This window comes from Neltuma alba, unplaced genomic scaffold (genome assembly GCF_004799145.2).
Source record: "Neltuma alba isolate B1F8T4 unplaced genomic scaffold, ASM479914v2 tig00010237_pilon, whole genome shotgun sequence".
Lineage (NCBI taxonomy): Eukaryota > Viridiplantae > Streptophyta > Magnoliopsida > Fabales > Fabaceae > Neltuma > Neltuma alba.
The window spans coordinates 188090-209283 of NW_021635167.1; the positions used below are offsets into that span (position 1 = coordinate 188090).

Sequence of the window (21194 nt, forward strand, 5' to 3'; positions counted from 1 at the left end):
ACCTTCATTCCATTGACAAATTCAACATAACAATATCGAACAATGACTTTATTTGAGAGCAACTTGCAAAGAGGACAATAAAACTCTAACAAATTTCATATTGATACATTTCTGCCTTCAAACTACCCTTAATCTCAAGGAACAAATTAAATTAATAAATGAATAACGAATAAAAGGAAAATACAAGAATTAATATGTTAGACAAATTTCTTCCTTGGACTTTGTCCACTAAAATTAAAATCAACACTTGGGCATGTCGGTAGGTGGTGGTAGCATCTGTTGGTCAGGATTGTTACCATTCTTCACAATGAAAGTCATAGCCATTCCCCATGTCACGTGACGCTCCAAATGACAATGCATGAACCAAACACCTACATATATCCAAGCCAAATATGTATAACATCTATTAATCTTTAAGATTTGAAATGTTATGTTGCTCGTGGGCGGGAGTAAATGTAAAATATATACCTGGATTGTCAGCAGTGAATCTTATGGCGACCCAACCATTTTTGGGTACGGTCACAGTGTTTTGATAGGGAGGATCAACAAGGTTGTAATTCAAAGGATCCTTTTGCTCGTCAAAGTTTCCGAATCCCCAGCCTACGACATAGAAACTATATCCATGCAAGTGAATAGGATGTTCTGTTCCAGTAAGCACATTAGTTCCCTGAAGAACAAGCTCCACCGTGGATCCGTACTCAAGCACCTTCACCTCTGTGCCCACTGATGGAGTCAACAAGAACTGAGGCAAATCGTTTCCTGTAAAATCAAAGTTCAATGGCGGAAAATCTGGGAACTTGTCCCCATAGACACCACCAACGTTGTTATGGTAAGCCTGCAAGATGTTAGCCCCAGGAGGCAATTGGAAGCTGATATTGTTCATACTGGCAGCAAGACGATCGCCATTAATTGGACCAGCACATGCTGAACCATTCTTACACGGTAAGGTGTTCACAGACACTGTGTAGAAAAGCTTGGTGCTTATTTCTAATGGCACATCAATGGGGTGGTTCTTGTCTGCTAAGCTTTTGAATTGGCTCAGTTGCTCCGTGGTTGCGATGGTGTCGTTTGAGTCTGGAAGCAAAGGCATGGAAGGGACTGTTGAAGTTGGCATATTGTGTCTGCTTCGTTTGTATTGAAGGATGGCAGTGGTGTTTGAAGGGCTAAAAAGGACATTAGGAGAACTGGAATATGCTTTGGCAGCCATGTAATAGCGATCTATTGGTTGGTTTGCTTCTAATAGAACATCCATAGTCTGACCAGGTGAGATTGTGATGTAATCTACTTTCACAGGCTTTATGTAGCTTCCATCTGTTCCCACCACTGTCAGTTTATGATTGGCAATTCCAAAGAAGAGAACTTGTTCCAGTGCTGCATTGATCACTCGAAGCAGATAGGTCTTGCCATGTCGAACACTCAGCTTGAAAGTTTCTGCCATAATTATATTACTAACATTAATTTTTATTCATAAGAGAATCAGCATATGGATAGTTGTTCAAAAAAGCACAATTTTGGTATATAAATATATGTGTATGTATAATTACCAGAATTGGAGCATGGATAAGAATCACCAGGTTGGCCATTAATGGTGAAAGCATCAGACACCGCGGGGTCCCCTCCGCTTGCACGAAAGTCATTGTAAACCTGAACGATGTCTTGTTTCCACCATTCTCCTGCATTTATACAAGTTTATAGTTAAGTTATGGTCTTTGAAAGGGTATATTAAAAACTGGAGTCCTCAAAAAATATATGATTACGAGATTCGATACCTAATATAATGGGAACTTCAGCGTGTGGCTTTGGAAATGGGTAGTTAGTTCCAGGCTTGGGATTGATGACAATAGCGCCATGAACTGTGGCCCGGGAGTAGTCACTGTGAGCATGCCACCACAGAGTGCCTTCCTCCTCAGAAAATATGACCTTTTGGCTAAACTTGTGACCTGGTTTTATTGGACACTGAGTGATAAATTCAGCACCATCCGACCATGGATATCTTGGCTGGTTCACTCCATGCCTGCAAATCAATAATTTTCAATAGTTAAGCTTATGAGTTTAGTAATGTCCTAGAGAGACAATGCAGAAAGTCAGGGTTTGGTTTGTTTACCAGTGGATGGTGATACTCTCGTTGGCTCGGTTATAGACATCAACAATGATGGTTTCACCCTTGGTCACGTACAACGTTGGTCCTGGAAACTGCCCATTCACTGTCAATATGTTTTTGGTGCTGCAAAGCCTTGTGTACGAAGTGTCTTTGACCTGCACACATTAAACACAAGCGTCAAGATGCAATTAACGTCACTGCTATTTTGTATTTAATCTCATCTCAGAGAGTCATTACTTGGAAATATTGATGTTAAACTGAATTATTATCTATTATCTTCATGAGAACGTACCTCGAAGGTATAGTGTCTTACTGCATAGGAACCTAGGACGTTATTGAGGAACAGAACTCCTAATATCTGCAAGGTCAATATTACTGAGATTTTCATGACAGCGTCTCTGAACCAAGAAATGCCCGAAGAAAGAGTTGATCTCCACAGATTACTAAAGTTTCTGTTTGTTTCTTCAAGAAAGACTTGCCCTCTCTCTCTCGATTAATATTGCTGCGCCTCTTTGGTAGTTGGGAAAAAGCTCTGATTATATTGTTTTTGTGTGATTGATGATGTTTGAAATGAACATGCAGGTATATATATACAGTGTTGTGAGAGGCTTTGACATGAACATAATTACGCGTAAGAATACTTTTCCATTTGTGTGGCTTGTGCTTTTCAGCTTAAATTTGTCCAAGTCTCTCTATCGCCAGGTCTTTCTCAAAATATTCTTTCTGATATAAACGAGCTACTTGGTCATCACAAAACGAGGTGTAGTAGTTTGTTGTCTTGGCTTAGTTTGGTGTGGAAATTGCAATACACTCACGGATAACGAAACAAAGTTGAATAAGTACATATGCGTAGTTTGGAAGTTTCTTTGGATAAGAACAAGTTCATGCATGGTTTTGCAATAAAATATTGAAAGGTCAACTCTTCATTATTTCTCAGTGTCTTTAATAAATGATGAAAATCCAAAACCCACAAATGTAGAAAGTCAAAGCCTAAATAAGTACACGAAAGCTACCATAGGGTCAAATAAGTAATTTTCAAAAAACACCAGTTTATTGATTTCATTGACCCACGTTGGTTCAACGTTGGCTACCAAGATTCCTTTCAATCATTCACAAAGTTAAATATCCCCCCCGCTTACTATTAACTACTCCCATGCATCATCATCATGGAAATTCTGACGTACCTATCCTATGTATGAGACTGAGAAAGAAAGGTTTTTTGTCTTATTTATAAATTTCCATTAAATTCTTAGTATATATACTATTTTATCATTTATTTATTATAGTATAGATAGTTATTTTTTTAAAATGTGTATATGTTAAATAGTAATAAAGTGGAAAATTTGTTATATTTTAAATAACAATTAATACAATTTAAAGTTTTTCTTAATCTGTATGAAATATATTAGAAGTGTTCTATAGATAGAACCAAAAAAGTATTCCATGATAGAATATGTTTTTTTTATAACAATAATAGAATGTGTTTGTCCCCTAAGTTTATAACTTTTTTTCCTAATCTCCCTCTATTAATTGCATATTTTGGGTTGACAAAAAAAAAGTTACACTTATGGGGGGATGTTTTCCTTTAGGAAAGTGATTTCAAATGCAGATGATTCCAAAGAAATAATCTAGAAGACCAACATAAATTTATTACAAATAAAATAACTTAACTAATTTTTTAAAATATTTGCAAAATTAGTTACTAGCTCCAACGCTTAAAACCGGAGATGATATGTTTTTTAAAAAGAACTGTTTTATGTTTCATAGCTGTCTTCCCACCGGCCCATAAATGATGAAACATTCAAAAGAATTGACCACCTTTTCATATTTGAAATCATGAACTTGTTCCCATACGAAGATTCGAAATTACAAAATGCCATTGGAAGCAAGAAGAATATGTAATATAATCTTGCTATTGAGCCAAAGACTCATGAGCCTCCAAGCTGTATTAGTTCCATCGCTGATTAGTGACTTTCTTATACAATTTCTCGGTCGGCCGTTGGCTGCCGCGGCTGGTGCATTCAGATGTAGGCTGCGACCAGTATGTCATAAATTTGAGCCCCACACGTTTTTTAAAGTAAAGGATATGTTTAATTCTTTAATTATATATAAGATTTTAATTTAATCACTTAACTTTAAAAGAACTATAAAATTATTAACAAAAAATGATGATGTGGAGATTTTAAGTGTTACTAAAACATTCTCAAATACTAATAAGTTTAATTTTTAAAACAATCATGATTGTTATAAAAAATCATCATTTAATATTCAGGGAAAAAAAACTATTGCTTTCATTTTTATTTTAAAATAACACATTATTTCTTTTGTCCATAAAAAAAATACTACCTCTAGTCCTTAATACGTAAAAGATATATAATTAATTTAGGAATATTAAAAAAATTAATTAAATTAGTTATTTATAATAAATATATGTTGGTTTTTTTGAATTATCCTATTTAATCATTTGTTTTAAAATGACCCCTTATTCGAAGAAATCCCTTATAATTAATAAGGATATTTTAGAAAAAATTTATAAATTTGAGAGAAAAAATTTATTGAAGTAAACCAAATTTGATCTAACCCTTCAAATACTAAAACCTATGGCGAGCAACGTGTTGTTTGATATAACAGCTCTAACTTTTGTCAAAGAGAATATTTTGATAAGGACGTAGGCACACAAATTTGAAAGATCATGCTCATGATGAATTAAAATCCCTCAAGACAGTAGCAACACAAGATTGAATATTCTATATTCTTACGCGTAATCATGCTGACGTCAAAAGCCTCTCATCAAAACTACCCACACTCCTTTCATTTTCATTTTGAAAATGTCCTCGTCTAAAACTAAAATGTTCCTTTTCTATTCTGAAGCTAACAGTTGTGTTAATTTTTAATTTATTATTGGCTTCACTAAAAAATTATGAATTGATTTTTCTTATGAACATATTTAATATAAGTTGTCTTCAGGCTACTTATGTAAATGTGTGTCACCATTCGAGGTTTTTGAGTAGCTTGATTCTTGTAATAAATTTTATATTGGTAAAAATTAATCACCAATTCCCTATAATTTTACCTCATTTTTAATTAATTTCTTATATTTTTCATTTTAACTGGGTTCTCATAGTTTTCTTAATTCTAAGTATTGGCCCAGAGCGCCAGACTCATAATTTGTTAATTTGTAAGAGGAAAGATGTCAATGCGGCTCTCACATATGCATGAAACTCCAATAATTTTGCCACCCAGATCTAAAAAAATCGAAATTACATATGATATATAGATACAAGGAGACAATTATGAGTATAATAATTTATTTTTATGCTGATAATAAATAAATTTTATTTCATCATTTTATTTTTAAAAAGCCTATATTTTTACTTTATATATTGTGCCGACTGACACGTCACCATCTACGCAAGTCCTAATTAACAAATTGTGAGCATAGATATGAATAGATACAACTGAAGAGACGGTAAGGAACACAGGATATTCAATAAAAAATTATTTAAACCTTATTAAAAATTAAGTGAAATTAAGGCAAAAATAATAGGTGACAGGCGACGCATGCCTCTGGTAATCAATTATAGATAATACACTTGATTAAAGCTATGAAGATCAACTATTACCTCTTGTCCTTAATACAAGAATTAGTTGACTAATTTAAGCAAATTAAGAAAATTAGTTAAGTTAGTTATTTGTAATAAATAGATGTTGTCTTTTCTAAAATACCGTTGCTAATTATATGCATTAGCTAGAATTATTATTTGATGAAATATTTAACATGTACAACTACTACAAAGATTATTTTGAAAAAAAAAGATAAATATGAGAGACAAAGTGGATTAAGGTCTTACATTTAAAATCAAATTGAATATCAAACTAGTTCTTATATTAATGACAGAAGTAGTATTATGCATGTTAATTATTATATTTAACTAGCGAACCTCTATTCTAACTTAATTGGATGTTCAAATTTTGGGACATAAGTTGATGAATGATTGAAAAGGATCTTGGTTAGATGCCATCTTTGAAGGATGAACAATTATGAATGTTAATAATAAATTGTTTTTTAATTAGTCGACTGTATCACAATAATATTCAAATCGTTTCTGGTGAATTTATTTAGCCATTCTTTGACTTGTTATGTCCGTGGGGTTTTGGATTTTCATCATTTATTACTTATATTTGTTAGCCCACAAATGAAGAAACATTCAAAAGAATTGACCACCTTTGCATATGTGAAAAACCACGAACTTGTTCTTAAGTAAAGAAGCTTCCACATATGTCGCAATTCCACTTTAAGTTAATTAAGCTAGAATCTATATAACAAACTATTTGATACCACAGCAAGTTTTTTTTTTTAATTTTAATGAAACTAATAATCTGGCAGTGTTTTTGAAATTAGTTGACCGTATATTATTATTCAAACTGGCTTCAGTGTATTTATTGTATTGTATTGTTTAGCCTTTGACTTTTTATATTAGAGGGTTTGGGATTTTCATCACTTATCATATATTTGTGTATGTATTCTTAGAAGCTGATTTTCTCTGTTATACGCCTGGTGCTTGCTGTAAAAAAAAAAAAAATTAGCTGGCTTTTTCCATCAAGCCACAAATGAGGAAACATTCAAAGAATTGACCAGGATTTTATAATCGAAAACAAAGCACAAACTTGTTCCTTTATATCAAAACGCTCTCTCTCTCTCTCTCTCTAAATATATATATATATATATTATAAACTGGACAGGCCGGAAATGATTGGATTTTATTAAAGAAGTTCAAATCAAAGAAATTGACCTTTCAATATTTTATTGGAAACCATATGCATGAACTTGTTCTTGCAGAAAGAAACTTCCAAACTGCGTATACTTGTTCAACTTTGTTTCGTCATCCATAATTATTTTGCAATTCTCACTTTAGCTACGTTAAAATCACAAACTATTCTACATAACAGCAAGTTCTGAATGACCAAGTAGCTAGTTTATATCAGAGAGAATATTTTGAGAAAGACCTGGTGATAGAGAGACTTGGACAAATTAAAGCCCAAAAGCACAAGCCACACAAATTGAAAAGTATTCTTACGCGTAATCATGTGCATGTCATAGCCTCTCCCAACACTATATATATACCTGCATGTTCACTTCAAACATCATCAATCACACAAAAACAATACATATCAAAGCTTTTTCTCAACTACCAAACAGGCGCAGCAATATCAGTTAGCAGAGAGAGGGCAAGCCTTTCTTGAAGAAACAAACAGCAACTTTACTAATCCGAGGAGTTCAACTCTTTCTTCAGCCTTTCTTTGGTTCAGAGACATTGTCATGAAAATATCAGTAATATTGGTCTTACAGATATTAGGAGTTTTGTTGCTCAACAACCTCCTAGGTTCCTGTGCAGTAAGACATTATACTTTTGAGGTACGTTCTCATATGAAGATGATGATTCAGTTTAACTATACATATGTATCCACGTAATTACTCTCTGAGATGAGATTATATATCAAAAATATACCTGGTAACTTGCATCTTGACGCTTGTGTTTAATGTGTGCAGGTCAAAGACACTTCATACACAAGACTTTGCAGCACCAAAAGCATATTGACAGTGAATGGGCAGTTTCCAGGACCAACGTTGTACGTGACCAAAGGTGAAACCATCATTGTTGATGTCTATAACCGAGCCAACGAGAGCATCACTATCCACTGGTACGTTTATCAAATTCAAACGAACCAAATTCAAACGTTCATTTTCTGCATCTCTAAGAGATATTTAATTTATTAAAGGTTCGAAATTATTGATTGGCAGGCATGGAGTGAACCAGCCGAGATATCCATGGTCGGATGGTCCTGAATTTATCACTCAGTGTCCCATAAAACCAGGTCACAAGTTTAGCCAAAAGGTCATATTTTCTGAGGAGGAAGGCACTCTGTGGTGGCATGCTCACAGTGACTATTCTCGAGCTACAGTTCACGGCGCTATTGTCATCAAACCCAAGCCTGGAACTAACTACCCATTTCCAAAGCCACATGCTGAAGTTCCCATTATATTAGGTATCGAATCTCATAATTATATATTATTTGAGAACTCAAGTTTTTAATATTTTTAGCGAAAGAAGGATAATGAGAGATAAAAGACACAACGGTAACAAAGAAAGAGAGAGACATAATTCAGAAATGACTTTGTATCATTTTCCATGTTTTGAACAGCGCCACTATAAGGGGTATATATACGGATAACTATTCTAGAATATTCCTAGGGCCAGCTGTACACAAACATGTGCTGTGAGTTACAATTTCAATTTTCACGAGTGTTGCTGTGTTTGGGCTTCAGGAGTGTACGTCTTGGGCTGCTGTTTGGTGATAGATGTAATTGGGCTTGTCGGTGTTCTAACAAATATAAACTTTCAAAGACCATAGCTTAACTTGTGAATTGTATAAATGCAGGAGAATGGTGGAAACAAGATATCGTCCAGGTTTACAATGACTTTCGTGCAAGCGGAGGTGACCCCGTGGTGTCTGACGCTTTCACCATTAATGGCCAACCTGGTGATACTTATGCATGCTCCGGTTCTGGTAATTATACATACAAAAATATGCTTTTTTGAACAACTATCCATATGTTGGTTCTCTTGTGAAACTCAAAGTTAGTAATATAATCATGGGTATTTGTAATCATGGCAGAAACTTTCAAGCTGAATGTTCGACATGGCAAGACCTATCTGCTTCGAGTGATCAATGCAGCACTGGAACAAGTTCTCTTCTTTGGAATTGCCAATCATAAACTGACAGTGGTGGGAACAGATGGAAGCTACATAAAGCCTGTGAAAGTAGATTACATCACAATCTCACCTGGTCAGACTATGGATGTTCTATTAGAAGCAAACCAACCAATAGATCGCTATTACATGGCTGCCAAAGCATATTCCAGTTCTCCTAATGTCCTTTTTAGCCCTTCAAACACCACTGCCATCCTTCAATACAAACGAAGCAGACACAATATGCCAACTTCAACAGTCCCTTCCATGCCTTTGCTTCCAGAACTCAAACGACACCATCGCAACCACCGCGCAACTGAGCCAATTCAAAAGCTTAGCAGACAAGAACCACCCCATTGACGTGCCATTAGAAGTAAGCACCAAGCTTTTCTACACAGTGTCTGTGAACACATTACCGTGTCAGAATGGTTCAAAATGTGCTGGCCAAAGTGGTGATCGTCTTGCTGCTAGTATGAACAATATAAGCTTCCAATTGCCCCTGGGGTAACATCTTGCAGGCTTATTATAACAACGTTGGTGGTGTTATGGGGACAACTTCCCAGATATGCCGCCATTGAACTTTGATTTTACAGGAAATGATTTGCCTCAGTTCTTGTTGACTCCATCAGTGGGCACAGAGGTGAAGGTGCTTGAGTACGGATCCACGGTGGAGCTTGTTCTTCAGGGAACTAATGGCTTACTGGAACAGAACATCCTATTCACTTGCATGGATATAGTTTCTATGTCGTAGGCTGGGGATTCGGAAACTTTGACGAGCAAAAGGATCCTTTGAATTACAACCTTGTTGATCCTCCCTATCAAAACACTGTGACCGTACCCAAAAATGGTTGGGTCGCCATAAGATTCACTGCTGACAATCCAGGTATATATTTTACATTTACTCCCTCACAAGCAATATTTCAAATCTTAAAGATTAATATATGTTATAGATCTTATAGACTAATCCTATTTGGGTTGGATATGTAGGTGTTTGGTTCATGCATTGTCATTTGGAGCGTCACGTGACATGGGGAATGGCCATGACTTTTATTGTGAAGAATGGTAAAACCGGACAACAGATGCTACCACCACCAACCGACATGCCCAAGTGTTGATTTTAATTTTAATGGAAAAAGTCCATGGAAAGAAGAAATTGTCTACACATTAATTCTTGTATTTCCTTTTATTCGTTATTCATTGATTAATTCAATTTGTCTTTTATTCGTTATTCATTGATTAATTCAATTTGTTCCTCGAGATCAAGGGTAGTTTGACAGCAGAAATGTATGAAATTCGTAGTCATGTTTGGTTCCTTTTGTAAGAATATTGCTTTCAAATAAAGTCATTGTTCGATATTGTTATGTTGAATTTGTCAGTGGAATGAAGGTCAATAAATTAATGATTTTTTTTACCATACTGCAAAATTTTCTCCTCCGTTAGTCATCCTATTTAAATAACAGCTAGTCTTTTTTTTTTATAATGAATTTCAGTATTATTCCTTAAAAAGCTAGCAGTTGATGAGATAGAGGCCATATGTAACTTGTAATTCACCCAAAAAAAACTAACGCTGTAACATGTGATCATCATAAGTGCATTAATTTATAACCAACAACTTATTTTAATTCTTTCTATCATTCTGATGAAACAAGTTAATTCAACCTTAAAATTTTGTATTATTTTTGACAGGTGACACGTAGTTCCACCATATATTACTGTCATAATGACGCATTGTTCATTTGTTATTTTGGAGGAATGTTAAATTCAGTAGATTGAAGAATATATTGGTTGTTTAATTCACACAATGAGTCATTGTCCATTTGTTATGTTTTTATAATCTACGCATCAATATAAAGCCCACCATATTTCAGCAGGAAATTACAAATTATGCACTAATTGTTGGAGTAACATAAGTCTATTTAGTATGAGGGAAATAAGAAATAGGAAAATTTTAATGGATCCTCATTCAATGCTCATTACAACGATGAATTGGAAAATTTTAATGGATCCTCATTCAATGCTCATTACAACGATGAATACTATGTGCTTTATTATTATAATTGTATCTAGACTATTCAGATTTAATGTGAATGGTTTACATTTAAAATTTTTAGTATACATTTTTTGAATAATAATTTTTTTTTGAAAATGTTAGCTATAAGACTATCTTTATTTTGAATTCTGTATCTATTAAAATAAAAAATTAATTAAAATGTATGAAAAAAATTATATTCAATATGCACCATTCAAAATTGGTCTGAATGATCCAAATTAAGATAAGCACTCCATGCTAATCATGGTAATGAGCATGGAATTGCTCCTAATTTCAAAGTGTTAGATTTAAAAATTAAAGAAAAGATAGTGAAAGCTTGTAATTAATTTTTCCACCCATTTTAGCTTACATCTTCTTTTTATTAAATTTTATTACCCCTTTTTTTTAATTTTTCATTTGAATTCATTGAAATTTTTTTCTCCCTCCCCATTTTGCTCGTACTGAACATACTATATTATTGAAGTAGCATAGTAGCTTTAGGATTTCGGAGAGATGTCCATTGATATTTCAATTCAAAATAAACTAAATCGTTAGTTTTAAACCATTCTTTTGTAGTTAATAAATCACTACTACTGCCGCAATAACTAGCTACATTATTATTCAATCTAATCATGGCCTCCGTTTGAACATAATTAAGTACCATAAACAATTGACAAATGAGACTTTTTTATTTCGGCTAGCAAGTTAAGAATTGATTGAAAGGATGAAGTAAAGTTGGACATGCACAACATATGCATGATCAGTGTTAAATATCACCGGTGATCTATCCACAAACTATTTATCATTTTCTCCCACGCCTTGTCATCTCTTAAGGGAAGCTTGAAGTGTGGCCTCCATTATGTGATTCCAGCTCCATGACTGCTTTGTAAAGCTGAATCACTCAGTAAAAGAACTCTTTTCTGTAAAAAAGAAAAAAAGAAAAGCAAATTCAATTAAGGGATTTCATAGTTTTGCTGCTTACCAAAGTTTCCACCAAAACCTGTTTCTTGTAAATTAGTTTTAATTCCCTCCAAAACTCTTTTAAACAAAAACCAAATTTGTCTTAGAAAATGTATAAATGGGTACCAATTATGTTCGGATGATTACTGAAATAGGCTAGCAGCTTGACAAATTCATCTAGCTTTCCATTCAAAATATATATTTACGCTAAATCAATAGTTTTTACATTACTTGGGAGGATATCAATGTCCTGAGATATAATGCGAAAGCAAGTTTTGGTTTGTTTACCAGTGGATGGTGATACTCTCGTTGCTCGGTTATAGACATCAACAATGATGGTTTCACCCTTGGTCACGTACAACGTTGGTCCTGGAAACTGCCCATTCACTGTCAATATGTTTTGGCGCTGCAAAGTCTTGTGTACGAAGTGTCTTTGACCTGCACACATTAAACACAAGCGTCAAGATGCAATTAACGTCACTGCTATTTTGCATTTAATCTCATCTCAGAGAGTCATTACTTGGAAATATTGATGTTAAACTGAATTATTATCTATTATCTGCATGAGAACGTACCTCGAAGGTATAGTGTCTTACTGCATAGGAACCTAGGACGTTATTGAGGAACAAAACTCCTAGTATCTGCAAGATCAATATTACTGAGATTTTCATGACAGCGTCTCTGAACCAAGAAATGCCCGAAGAAAGAGTTGATCTCCACAGATTACTAAAGTTTCTGTTTGTTTCTTCAAGAAAGGCTTCCCCTCTCTCTCTCGATTATATTGCTGCGCCTCTTTGGTAGTTGGGAAAAGCTCTGATATATATTGTCTTCGTGTGATTGATGATGTTTGAAATGAACATGCAAGTATATAAATACAGTGTTGTGAGAGGCTTTGACATGAACATAATTACGCGTAAGAATACTTTTCCATTTGTGTGGCTTGTGCTTTTCAGCTTAAATTTGTCCAAGTCTCTCTATCGCCAGGTCTTTCTCAAAATATTCTTTCTGATATAAACGAGCTACTTGGTCATCACAAAACGAGGTGTGCTTAGTTTGGTGTGGAAATTGCAATACACTCACGGATAACGAAACAAAGTTGAACAAGTACATATGCGTAGTTTGGAAGTTTCTTTGGATAAGAACAAGTTCATGCATGGTTTTGCAATAAAATATTGAAAGGTCAACTCTTCATTATTTCTCAGTGTCTTTAATAAATGATGAAAATCCAAAAGCCACAAATGTAGAAAGTCAAAGCCTAAATATATACACGAAAGCTACCATTGGGTCAAATAAGTAATTTTCAAAAAAACACCAGTTTATTGATTTCATTGACCCACGTTGGTTCAACGTTGGCTACCAAGATTCCTTTCAATCATTCGCAAAGTTAATACCCCCCCCCCCTTACTGTTAACTACTCCCATGCATCATCATCATGGAAATTCTGACGTACCTATCCTATGTAGGAGACTGAGAAAGAAAGGTTTTTTGTCTTATTTATAAATTATTCCATTAAATTCTTAGTATATATACTATTTTATCATTTATTTATTATAGCATAGATAGTTATTTTTTTAAAATGTGTATATGTTAAATAGTAATAAAGTGGAAAATTTGTTATATTTTAAATAACAATTAATACAGTTTAAAGTTTTTCTTAATATGTATGAAATATATTAGAAGTGTTTTATAGATAGAACCAAAAAAGTATTTCATGATAGAATATGTTTTTTTTATAACAATAATAGAATGTGTTTGTCCCCTAAGTTTATAACTTTTTTTTCCTAATCTCCCTCTATTAATTGCACATTTCGGGTTGACAAAAAAAAAAGTTACACTTATGGGGGGATGTTCTCCTTTAGGAAAGTGATTTCAGATGCAGATGATTCCAAAGAAATAATCCAGAAGAGCAACATAAATTTACTACAAATAAAATAACTTAACTAATTTTTTCAAATATTTGCAAAATTAGTTACTTAGCTCCAACGCTTAAAACCGGAGATGATATGTTTTTTTAAAAAGAACTGTTTTATGTTTCATAGCTGTCTTCCCACCGGCCCATAAATGATGAAACGTTCAAAAGAATTGATCACCTTTCCATATTTGAAATCATGAACTTGCTCCCATACGAAGATTCGAAATTACAAAATGCCATTTGAAGCAAGAAGAATGTATAATATAACTTGCTATTGAGCCAAAGACTCATGAGCCTCCAAGCTGTATTAGTTCCACCGCTGGTTAGTGACTTTCTTATACAATTTCTTGGTCGGACGTTGGCTGGCGCGGCTGGCGCATTCAGATGTAGGCTGCGACCAGTATGTCATAAATTTGAGCCCCACACGTTTTTTAAAGTAAAGGATATTTTTAATTCTTTAACTATATATAAGATTTTAATTTAATCACTTAACTTTAAAAGAACCCTAAAATTATTAACAAAAAATGATGATGTGGAGATTTAAATGTTAATAAAACATTCTCAAATACTAATAAATTTAATTTTGCAAACAATCATGATTGTTATAAAAAATCATCATTTAATATTCGGGAAAAAAAACTACTGCTTTCATTTTTATTTTAAAATAACACATTATTTCTTTTGTTCATAAAAAATACTACTTCCAGTCCTTAATATGTAAAAGATATATAATTAATTTAGAAATATTAAAAAAATGAATTAAATCAGTTATTTGTAATAAATGTATATTGGCTTTCTTGAAGTATCCTATTTAATCATTAGCTTTAAAATGATCCCTTATTCAAAAAAATCCCTTACAATTGATAAGGATATTTTAAAAAAAAGTTATAAATTTGAGAGACAAAATTTATTGAAGTAAACCAAATTTGATCTAACCCTTCAAATACTAAAGCCTATGGCGAGCAACGTGTTGTTTGATATAACAGCTCTAACTTTTTTCAAAGAGAATATTTTGATAAGGACGTAGGCACAGAAATTTGAAAGATCATGCTCATGATGAATTAAAATCCCCCAAAACAGTAGCAACACAAGATTGAATATTCTATATTCTTGCGCGTAATCATACTGACGTCAAAAGCCTCTCATCAAAACTACCCGCACTCCTTTCATTTTCATTTTGAAAATGTCCTTGTCTAAAACTAAAATGTTCCTTTTCTATTCTGAAGCTAACAGTTGTGTTAATTTTTAATTTATTATTGGCTTCACTAAAAAATTATGAATTGATTTTTCTTATGAACATATTTAATATAAGTTGTCTTCAGGCCACTTATGTAAGTGTGTCACCATTCGAGGTTTATGAGTAGCTTGATTCTTGTAATAAATTTTATATATTGGTATTAATTAATCACCAATTCCCTATAATTTTACCTCATTTTTAATTAATTTCTTATAGTTTTTCATTTTAACTGGGTTCTCATAGTTTTCTTATTCTAAGCATTGGCCCAGAGCGCCAGACTCATAATTTGTTAATTTGTAAGAGAAGATATCAATGCGGCTCTCACATATGCATGGAACTCCAATAATTTTGCCACTCAGATCTAAAAAAAAATGGAAATCAACCAAATTACATATGATATAATACAAGGAGACCATTATGAGTATAATAATTTATTTTTATGCTGATAATAAATAAATTTTAGGGAGAATTCCAATTAAATCTGGTTGAAATATCAAAATCCAATTTAAAGCCTACACTTTCAGCAAATTCCTAATTAGGCCAAGAGGCTTTAGTATGAATTTTTGAATGTTGTTAAAAGACTAAAATACACATTTAAAGTGACAAATTAGTAATTAGTCCAATCAATTTATAACTTAAAATTTTTTTTTCTTGAGATGTCACTAGATGAACCATTGGCTTCACGTATTCTTACTCTGTATGTTGTTAAAAGAGTAAAATATATATATATTTTGAAGTTTATATTACTCTATCCGTCCCATAAAATGTTGTAAAAGTTATTTAAATTTCTAATACAAACTCATATTAATTATTAGTAAGAATTTTAGCAATAGGATTATAAGATATAACATGATGAGAGCGTTTATATAGCAGATATAACAAAGAATTTAAGAAAATAAAAAATTTGATAGTGAAATATACTAATACATTAAGATTCTGATTTTTCAATTATAAGAAAAAAATTTCCTTTGAAAAGTTATTAATTTAATATTGTTGGAATCAAGTAATTAAAAAGTCCTATTCCCATTACCCAAAAAAAGTCCCTGCTCTCTTAAATTTCTTATCAATATATCAGAATTAGTATAAAATATTATATTATGTATTGTCAATTTTTTGCTCTTAGTATTTCCAATTTTTTTACGTAAAACATTTTGTATGAATAAATAATATATATATAATGTCAAGTTTTCATGGTTTAAATTTTTTCAAAATAATATTATTTTTAATTATAAAAAGATATTTTAGTCTTTAAATAATATTTAAAAATTCCTAACAAGGCCTATTGGCCTAATTAGAGATTTGTTAAAAATGTAGGCCTTAATTTAGATTTTAATATTTTAACCAGATTTAATAAGGATTCTCCCTAAATTTTATTTCATCGTTTTATTTTTAAAAAGCCTATATTTTTACTTTATATATTGTGCCGACTCACAGGTCACTATCTACGCAAGTCCTAATTAACAAATTATGAGCATAGATATGAATAGCTACAACTGAAGAGACGGTAAGGAACTCAGGATATTCAATAAAAATTATTTAAACCTTATTAAAAATTAAGTGAAATTAAGGCGAAAATAATAGGTGACAGGCGACGCATGCCTCTGGTAATCAATATATAGATAACACATTTGATTAATGCTATGAAGATCAACTATTACCTCTTGTTCTTAGTGCAAGAACTAGTTGACTAATTTAAGTAGATTAAAAAAATTAGTTAAATTAGTTATTTGTAATAAATAGTGTTGTTTTTCTAAAATACCTTGCTAATTATGTGCATTAGCTAGAATTATCATTTAATGAAATATTTAATATATACAACTACTACAAAGATTATTTTGAAAAAAAAGGAATAAATATGAGAGACAAATGGATTAGGGTCTTACATTTAAAACCAAATTAAATATCAAACTAGCTCTTATATTAATGACAGAAGTAGTATTATGCATGTTAATTATTATATTTAACTAGCGAACCTCTATTCTAACTTAATTGGATGTTCAAATTTTGCGACATAAGTTGATGAATGATTGAAAAGAATCTTGGTTAGATGCCATCTTTGAAGGATGAACAATTATGAATGTTAATAATAAATTGTTTTTTAATTAGTCGACTGTATCACAATAATATTCAAATCGTTTCTGGTGAATTTATTTAGCCATTCTTTGACTTGTTATGTCCGTGGGGTTTTGGATTTTCATTATTTATTACTTATATTTGTTAGCCCACAAATGAAGAAACATTCAAAAGAATTGACCACCTTTGCATAGTTGAAAAACCACGAACTTATTCTTAAGTAAAGAAGCTTCCACATATGTCGCAATTCCACTTTAAGTTAATTAAGCTAGAATCTATATAACAAACTATTTGATACCACAGCAAGTTTTTTTTTTTAATTTTAATGAAACTAATAATCTGGCAGTGTTTTTGAAATTAGTTGACCGTATATTATTATTCAAATTGGCTTCAGTGTATTTATTGCGTTGTATTGTTTAGCCTTTGACCTTTTATATTAGAGGGTTTGGGATTTTTCATCACTTATCATATATTTGTGTATGTATTCTTAGAAGCTGATTCTTCTCTGTTATACGTCTGGTGCTTGTAAAAAAAAAAAAAAATTAGCTGGCTTTTTCCATCAAGCTACAAATGAGGAAACATTCAAAGAATTGACCAGGATTTTATAATCGAAAACAAAGCACAAACTTGTTCCTTTATATCAAAACGGCTCTCTCTCTCTCTCTCTCTCTCTCTCTCTCTATATATATATATATATTATAAACTGGACAGGCCGGGAAATGATTGGATTTTATTAAAGAAGTTCAAATCAAAGAAATTGACCTTTCAATATTTTATTGGAAACCATATGCATGAACTTGTTCTTGCAGAAAGAAACTTCCAAACTGCGTATACTTGTTCAACTTTGTTTCGTCATCCATAATTATTTTGCAATTCTCACTTTAAGCTACGTTAAAATCACAAACTATTCTACGCATAACAGCAAGTTCTGTAATGACCAAGTAGCTAGTTTATATCAGAGAGAATATTTTGAGAAAGACCAGGTGATAGAGAGACTTGGACAAATTAAAGCCCAAAAGCACAAGCCACACAAATTGAAAAGTATTCTTACGCGTAATCATGTGCATGTCATAGCCTCTCCCAACACTATATATATACCTGCATGTTCACTTCAAACATCATCAATCACGCAGAAACAATATATATCAAAGCTTTTTCTCAACTACCAAACAAGCGCAGCAATATCAGTTAGCAGAGAGAGGGCAAGCCTTTCTTGAAGAAACAAACAGCAACTTTACTAATCCGAGGAGTTCAACTCTTTCTTCAGCCTTTCTTTGGTTCAGAGACATTGTCATGAAAATATCAGTAAAATTGGTCTTACAGATATTAGGAGTTTTGTTGCTCAACAACCTCCTAGGTTCCTGTGCAGTAAGACATTGTACTTTTGAGGTACGTTCTCATATGAAGATGATGATTCAATTTAACTATACATCCACGTAATTACTCTCTGAGATGAGATTATATATCAAAAATATACCTGGTAACTTGCATCTTGACGCTTGTGTTTAATGTGTGCAGGTCAAAGACACTCCATACACAAGACTTTGCAGCACCAAAAGCATATTGACAGTGAATGGGCAGTTTCCAGGACCAACGTTGTACGTGACCAAAGGTGAAACCATCATTGTTGATGTCTATAACCGAGCCAACGAGAGCATCACTATCCACTGGTACGTTTATCAAATTCAAACGAACCAAATTCAAACGTTCATTTTCTGCATCTCTAAGAGATATTTAATTTATTAAAGGTTCGAAATTATTGATTGGCAGGCATGGAGTGAACCAGCCGAGATATCCATGGTCGGATGGTCCTGAATTTATCACTCAGTGTCCCATAAAACCAGGTCACAAGTTTAGCCAAAAGGTCATATTTTCTGAGGAGGAAGGCACCCTGTGGTGGCATGCTCACAGTGACTATTCTCGAGCTACAGTTCACGGCGCTATTGTCATCAAACCCAAGCCTGGAACTAACTACCCATTTCCAAAGCCACATGCTGAAGTTCCCATTATATTAGGTATCGAATCTCGTAATTATATATTACTTGAGAACTCAAGTTTTTAATATTTTTAGCGAAAGAAGGATAATGAGAGATAAAAGACACAACGGTAACACAGAAAGAGAGAGACATGATTCAAAAATGACTTTGTATCATTTTCCATGTTTTGAACAGCGCCACTGTAAGGGGTATATATACGGATAACTATTCTAGAATATTCCTAGGGCCAGCTGTAAGCAAACATGTGCTGTGAGTTACAATTTCAATTTTCACGAGTGTTGCTATGTTTGGGCTTCAGGAGTGTACGTCTTGGGCTGCTGTTTGGTGATAGATGTAATTGGGCTTGTCGGTGTTCTAACAAATATAAACTTTCAAAGACCATAACTTAACTATAAACTTGTGAATTGTATAAATGCAGGAGAATGGTGGAAACAAGATATCGTCCAGGTTTACAATGACTTTCGTGCAAGCGGAGGTGACCCCGTGGTGTCTGACGCTTTCACCATTAATGGCCAACCTGGTGATACTTATCCATGCTCCGATTCTGGTAATTATACATACAAAAATATGCTTTTTTGAACAACTATCCATATGTTGGTTCTCTTGTGAAACTTAATTAAAGTTGGTAATATAATCATGGGTATTTGTAATCATGGCAGAAACTTTCAAGCTGAATGTTCGACATGGCAAGACCTATCTGCTTCGAGTGATCAATGCAGCACTGGAACAAGTTCTCTTCTTTGGAATTGCCAATCATAAACTGACAGTGGTTGGGACAGATGGAAGCTACATAAAGCCCGTGAAAGTAGATTACATCACAATCTCACCTGGTCAGACTATGGATGTTCTATTAGAAGCAAACCAACCAATAGATCGCTATTACATGGCTGCCAAAGCATATTCCAGTTCTCCTAATGTCCTTTTTAGCCCTTCAAACACCACTGCCATCCTTCAATACAAACGAAGCAGACACAATATGCCAACTTCAACAGTCCCTTCCATGCCTTTGCTTCCAGACTCAAACGACACCATCGCAACCACCGCGCAACTGAGCCAATTCAAAAGCTTAGCAGACAAGAACCACCCCATTGACGTGCCATTAGAAGTAAGCACCAAGCTTTTCTACACAGTGTCTGTGAACACATTACCGTGTCAGAATGGTTCAAAATGTGCTGGCCCAAGTGGTGATCGTCTTGCTGCTAGTATGAACAATATAAGCTTCCAATTGCCCCCTGGGGCTAACATCTTGCAGGCGTATTATAACAACGTTAGTGGTGTTTATGGGGACAACTTCCCAGATATGCCGCCATTGAACTTTGATTTTACAGGAAATGATTTGCCTCAGTTCTTGTTGACTCCATCAGTGGGCACAGAGGTAAAGGTGCTTGAGTACGGATCCACGGTGGAGCTTGTTCTTCAGGGAACTAATGTGCTTACTGGAACAGAACATCCTATTCACTTGCATGGATATAGTTTCTATGTCGTAGGCTGGGGATTCGGAAACTTTGACGAGCAAAAGCATCCTTTGAATTACAACCTTGTTGATCCTCCCTATCAAAACACTGTGACCGTACCCAAAAATGGTTGGGTCGCCATAAGATTCACTGCTGACAATCCAGGTATATATTTTACATTTACTCCCTCACAAGCAATATTTCAAATCTTAAAGATTAATATATGTTATAGATCTTATAGATTAATCCTATTTGGGTTGGATATGTAGGTGTTTGGTTCATGCATTGTCATTTGGAGCGTCACGTGACATGGGGAATGGCCATGACTTTTATTGTGAAGAATGGTAACAATCCGGACCAACAGATGCTACCACCACCAACCGACATGCCCAAGTGTTGATTTTAATTTTAATGGAAAAAGTCCATGGAAGAAATTTGTCTAACACATTAATTCTTGTATTTCCTTTTATTCGTTATTCATTGATTAATTCAATTTGTTCCTCGAGATCAAGGGTAATTTGACAGCAGAAATGTATTAATGAGTGCGTGAAATTCGTAGAGTCATGTTTCGTTCCGTTTGTAAGAATATTGCTTTCAAATAAAGTTATTGTTCGATATTGTTATGTTGAATTTGTCAGTGGAATGAAGGTCAATAAATTAATGATTTTTTTTAACATAC

At 33.5% G+C, this 21194-nt stretch overlaps 2 protein-coding genes and 1 pseudogene across 2 annotated transcripts; 2 read left to right on the forward strand and 1 right to left on the reverse strand.

The window, feature by feature from the left end:
• Positions 1-240: 240 nt before the first annotated feature.
• LOC114755199 (laccase-15-like) lies at positions 241-4033 on the reverse strand. Its single transcript, XM_028944068.1, has 7 exons — positions 3972-4033; positions 2394-2499; positions 2105-2256; positions 1770-2014; positions 1545-1673; positions 469-1431; positions 241-371 (listed from the first exon to the last, which is right to left on the reverse strand). Exons 1-7 carry the CDS (start codon positions 4031-4033, stop codon positions 241-243), a joined length of 1788 nt encoding a protein of 595 aa, XP_028799901.1.
• A 3388-nt stretch (positions 4034-7421) lies between these two features.
• Positions 7422-9968, forward strand: LOC114755190 (laccase-15-like; annotated as a pseudogene).
• Positions 9969-18357: 8389 nt separating this feature from the next.
• Positions 18358-20956, forward strand: LOC114755204 (laccase-15-like). The gene is made up of 6 exons (XM_028944073.1): positions 18358-18453; positions 18583-18734; positions 18835-19079; positions 19480-19608; positions 19721-20680; positions 20785-20956. Exons 1-6 carry the CDS (start codon positions 18358-18360, stop codon positions 20913-20915), a joined length of 1713 nt encoding a protein of 570 aa, XP_028799906.1. The 3' UTR covers positions 20916-20956.
• The last annotated feature ends 238 nt before the right edge of the window (positions 20957-21194 follow it).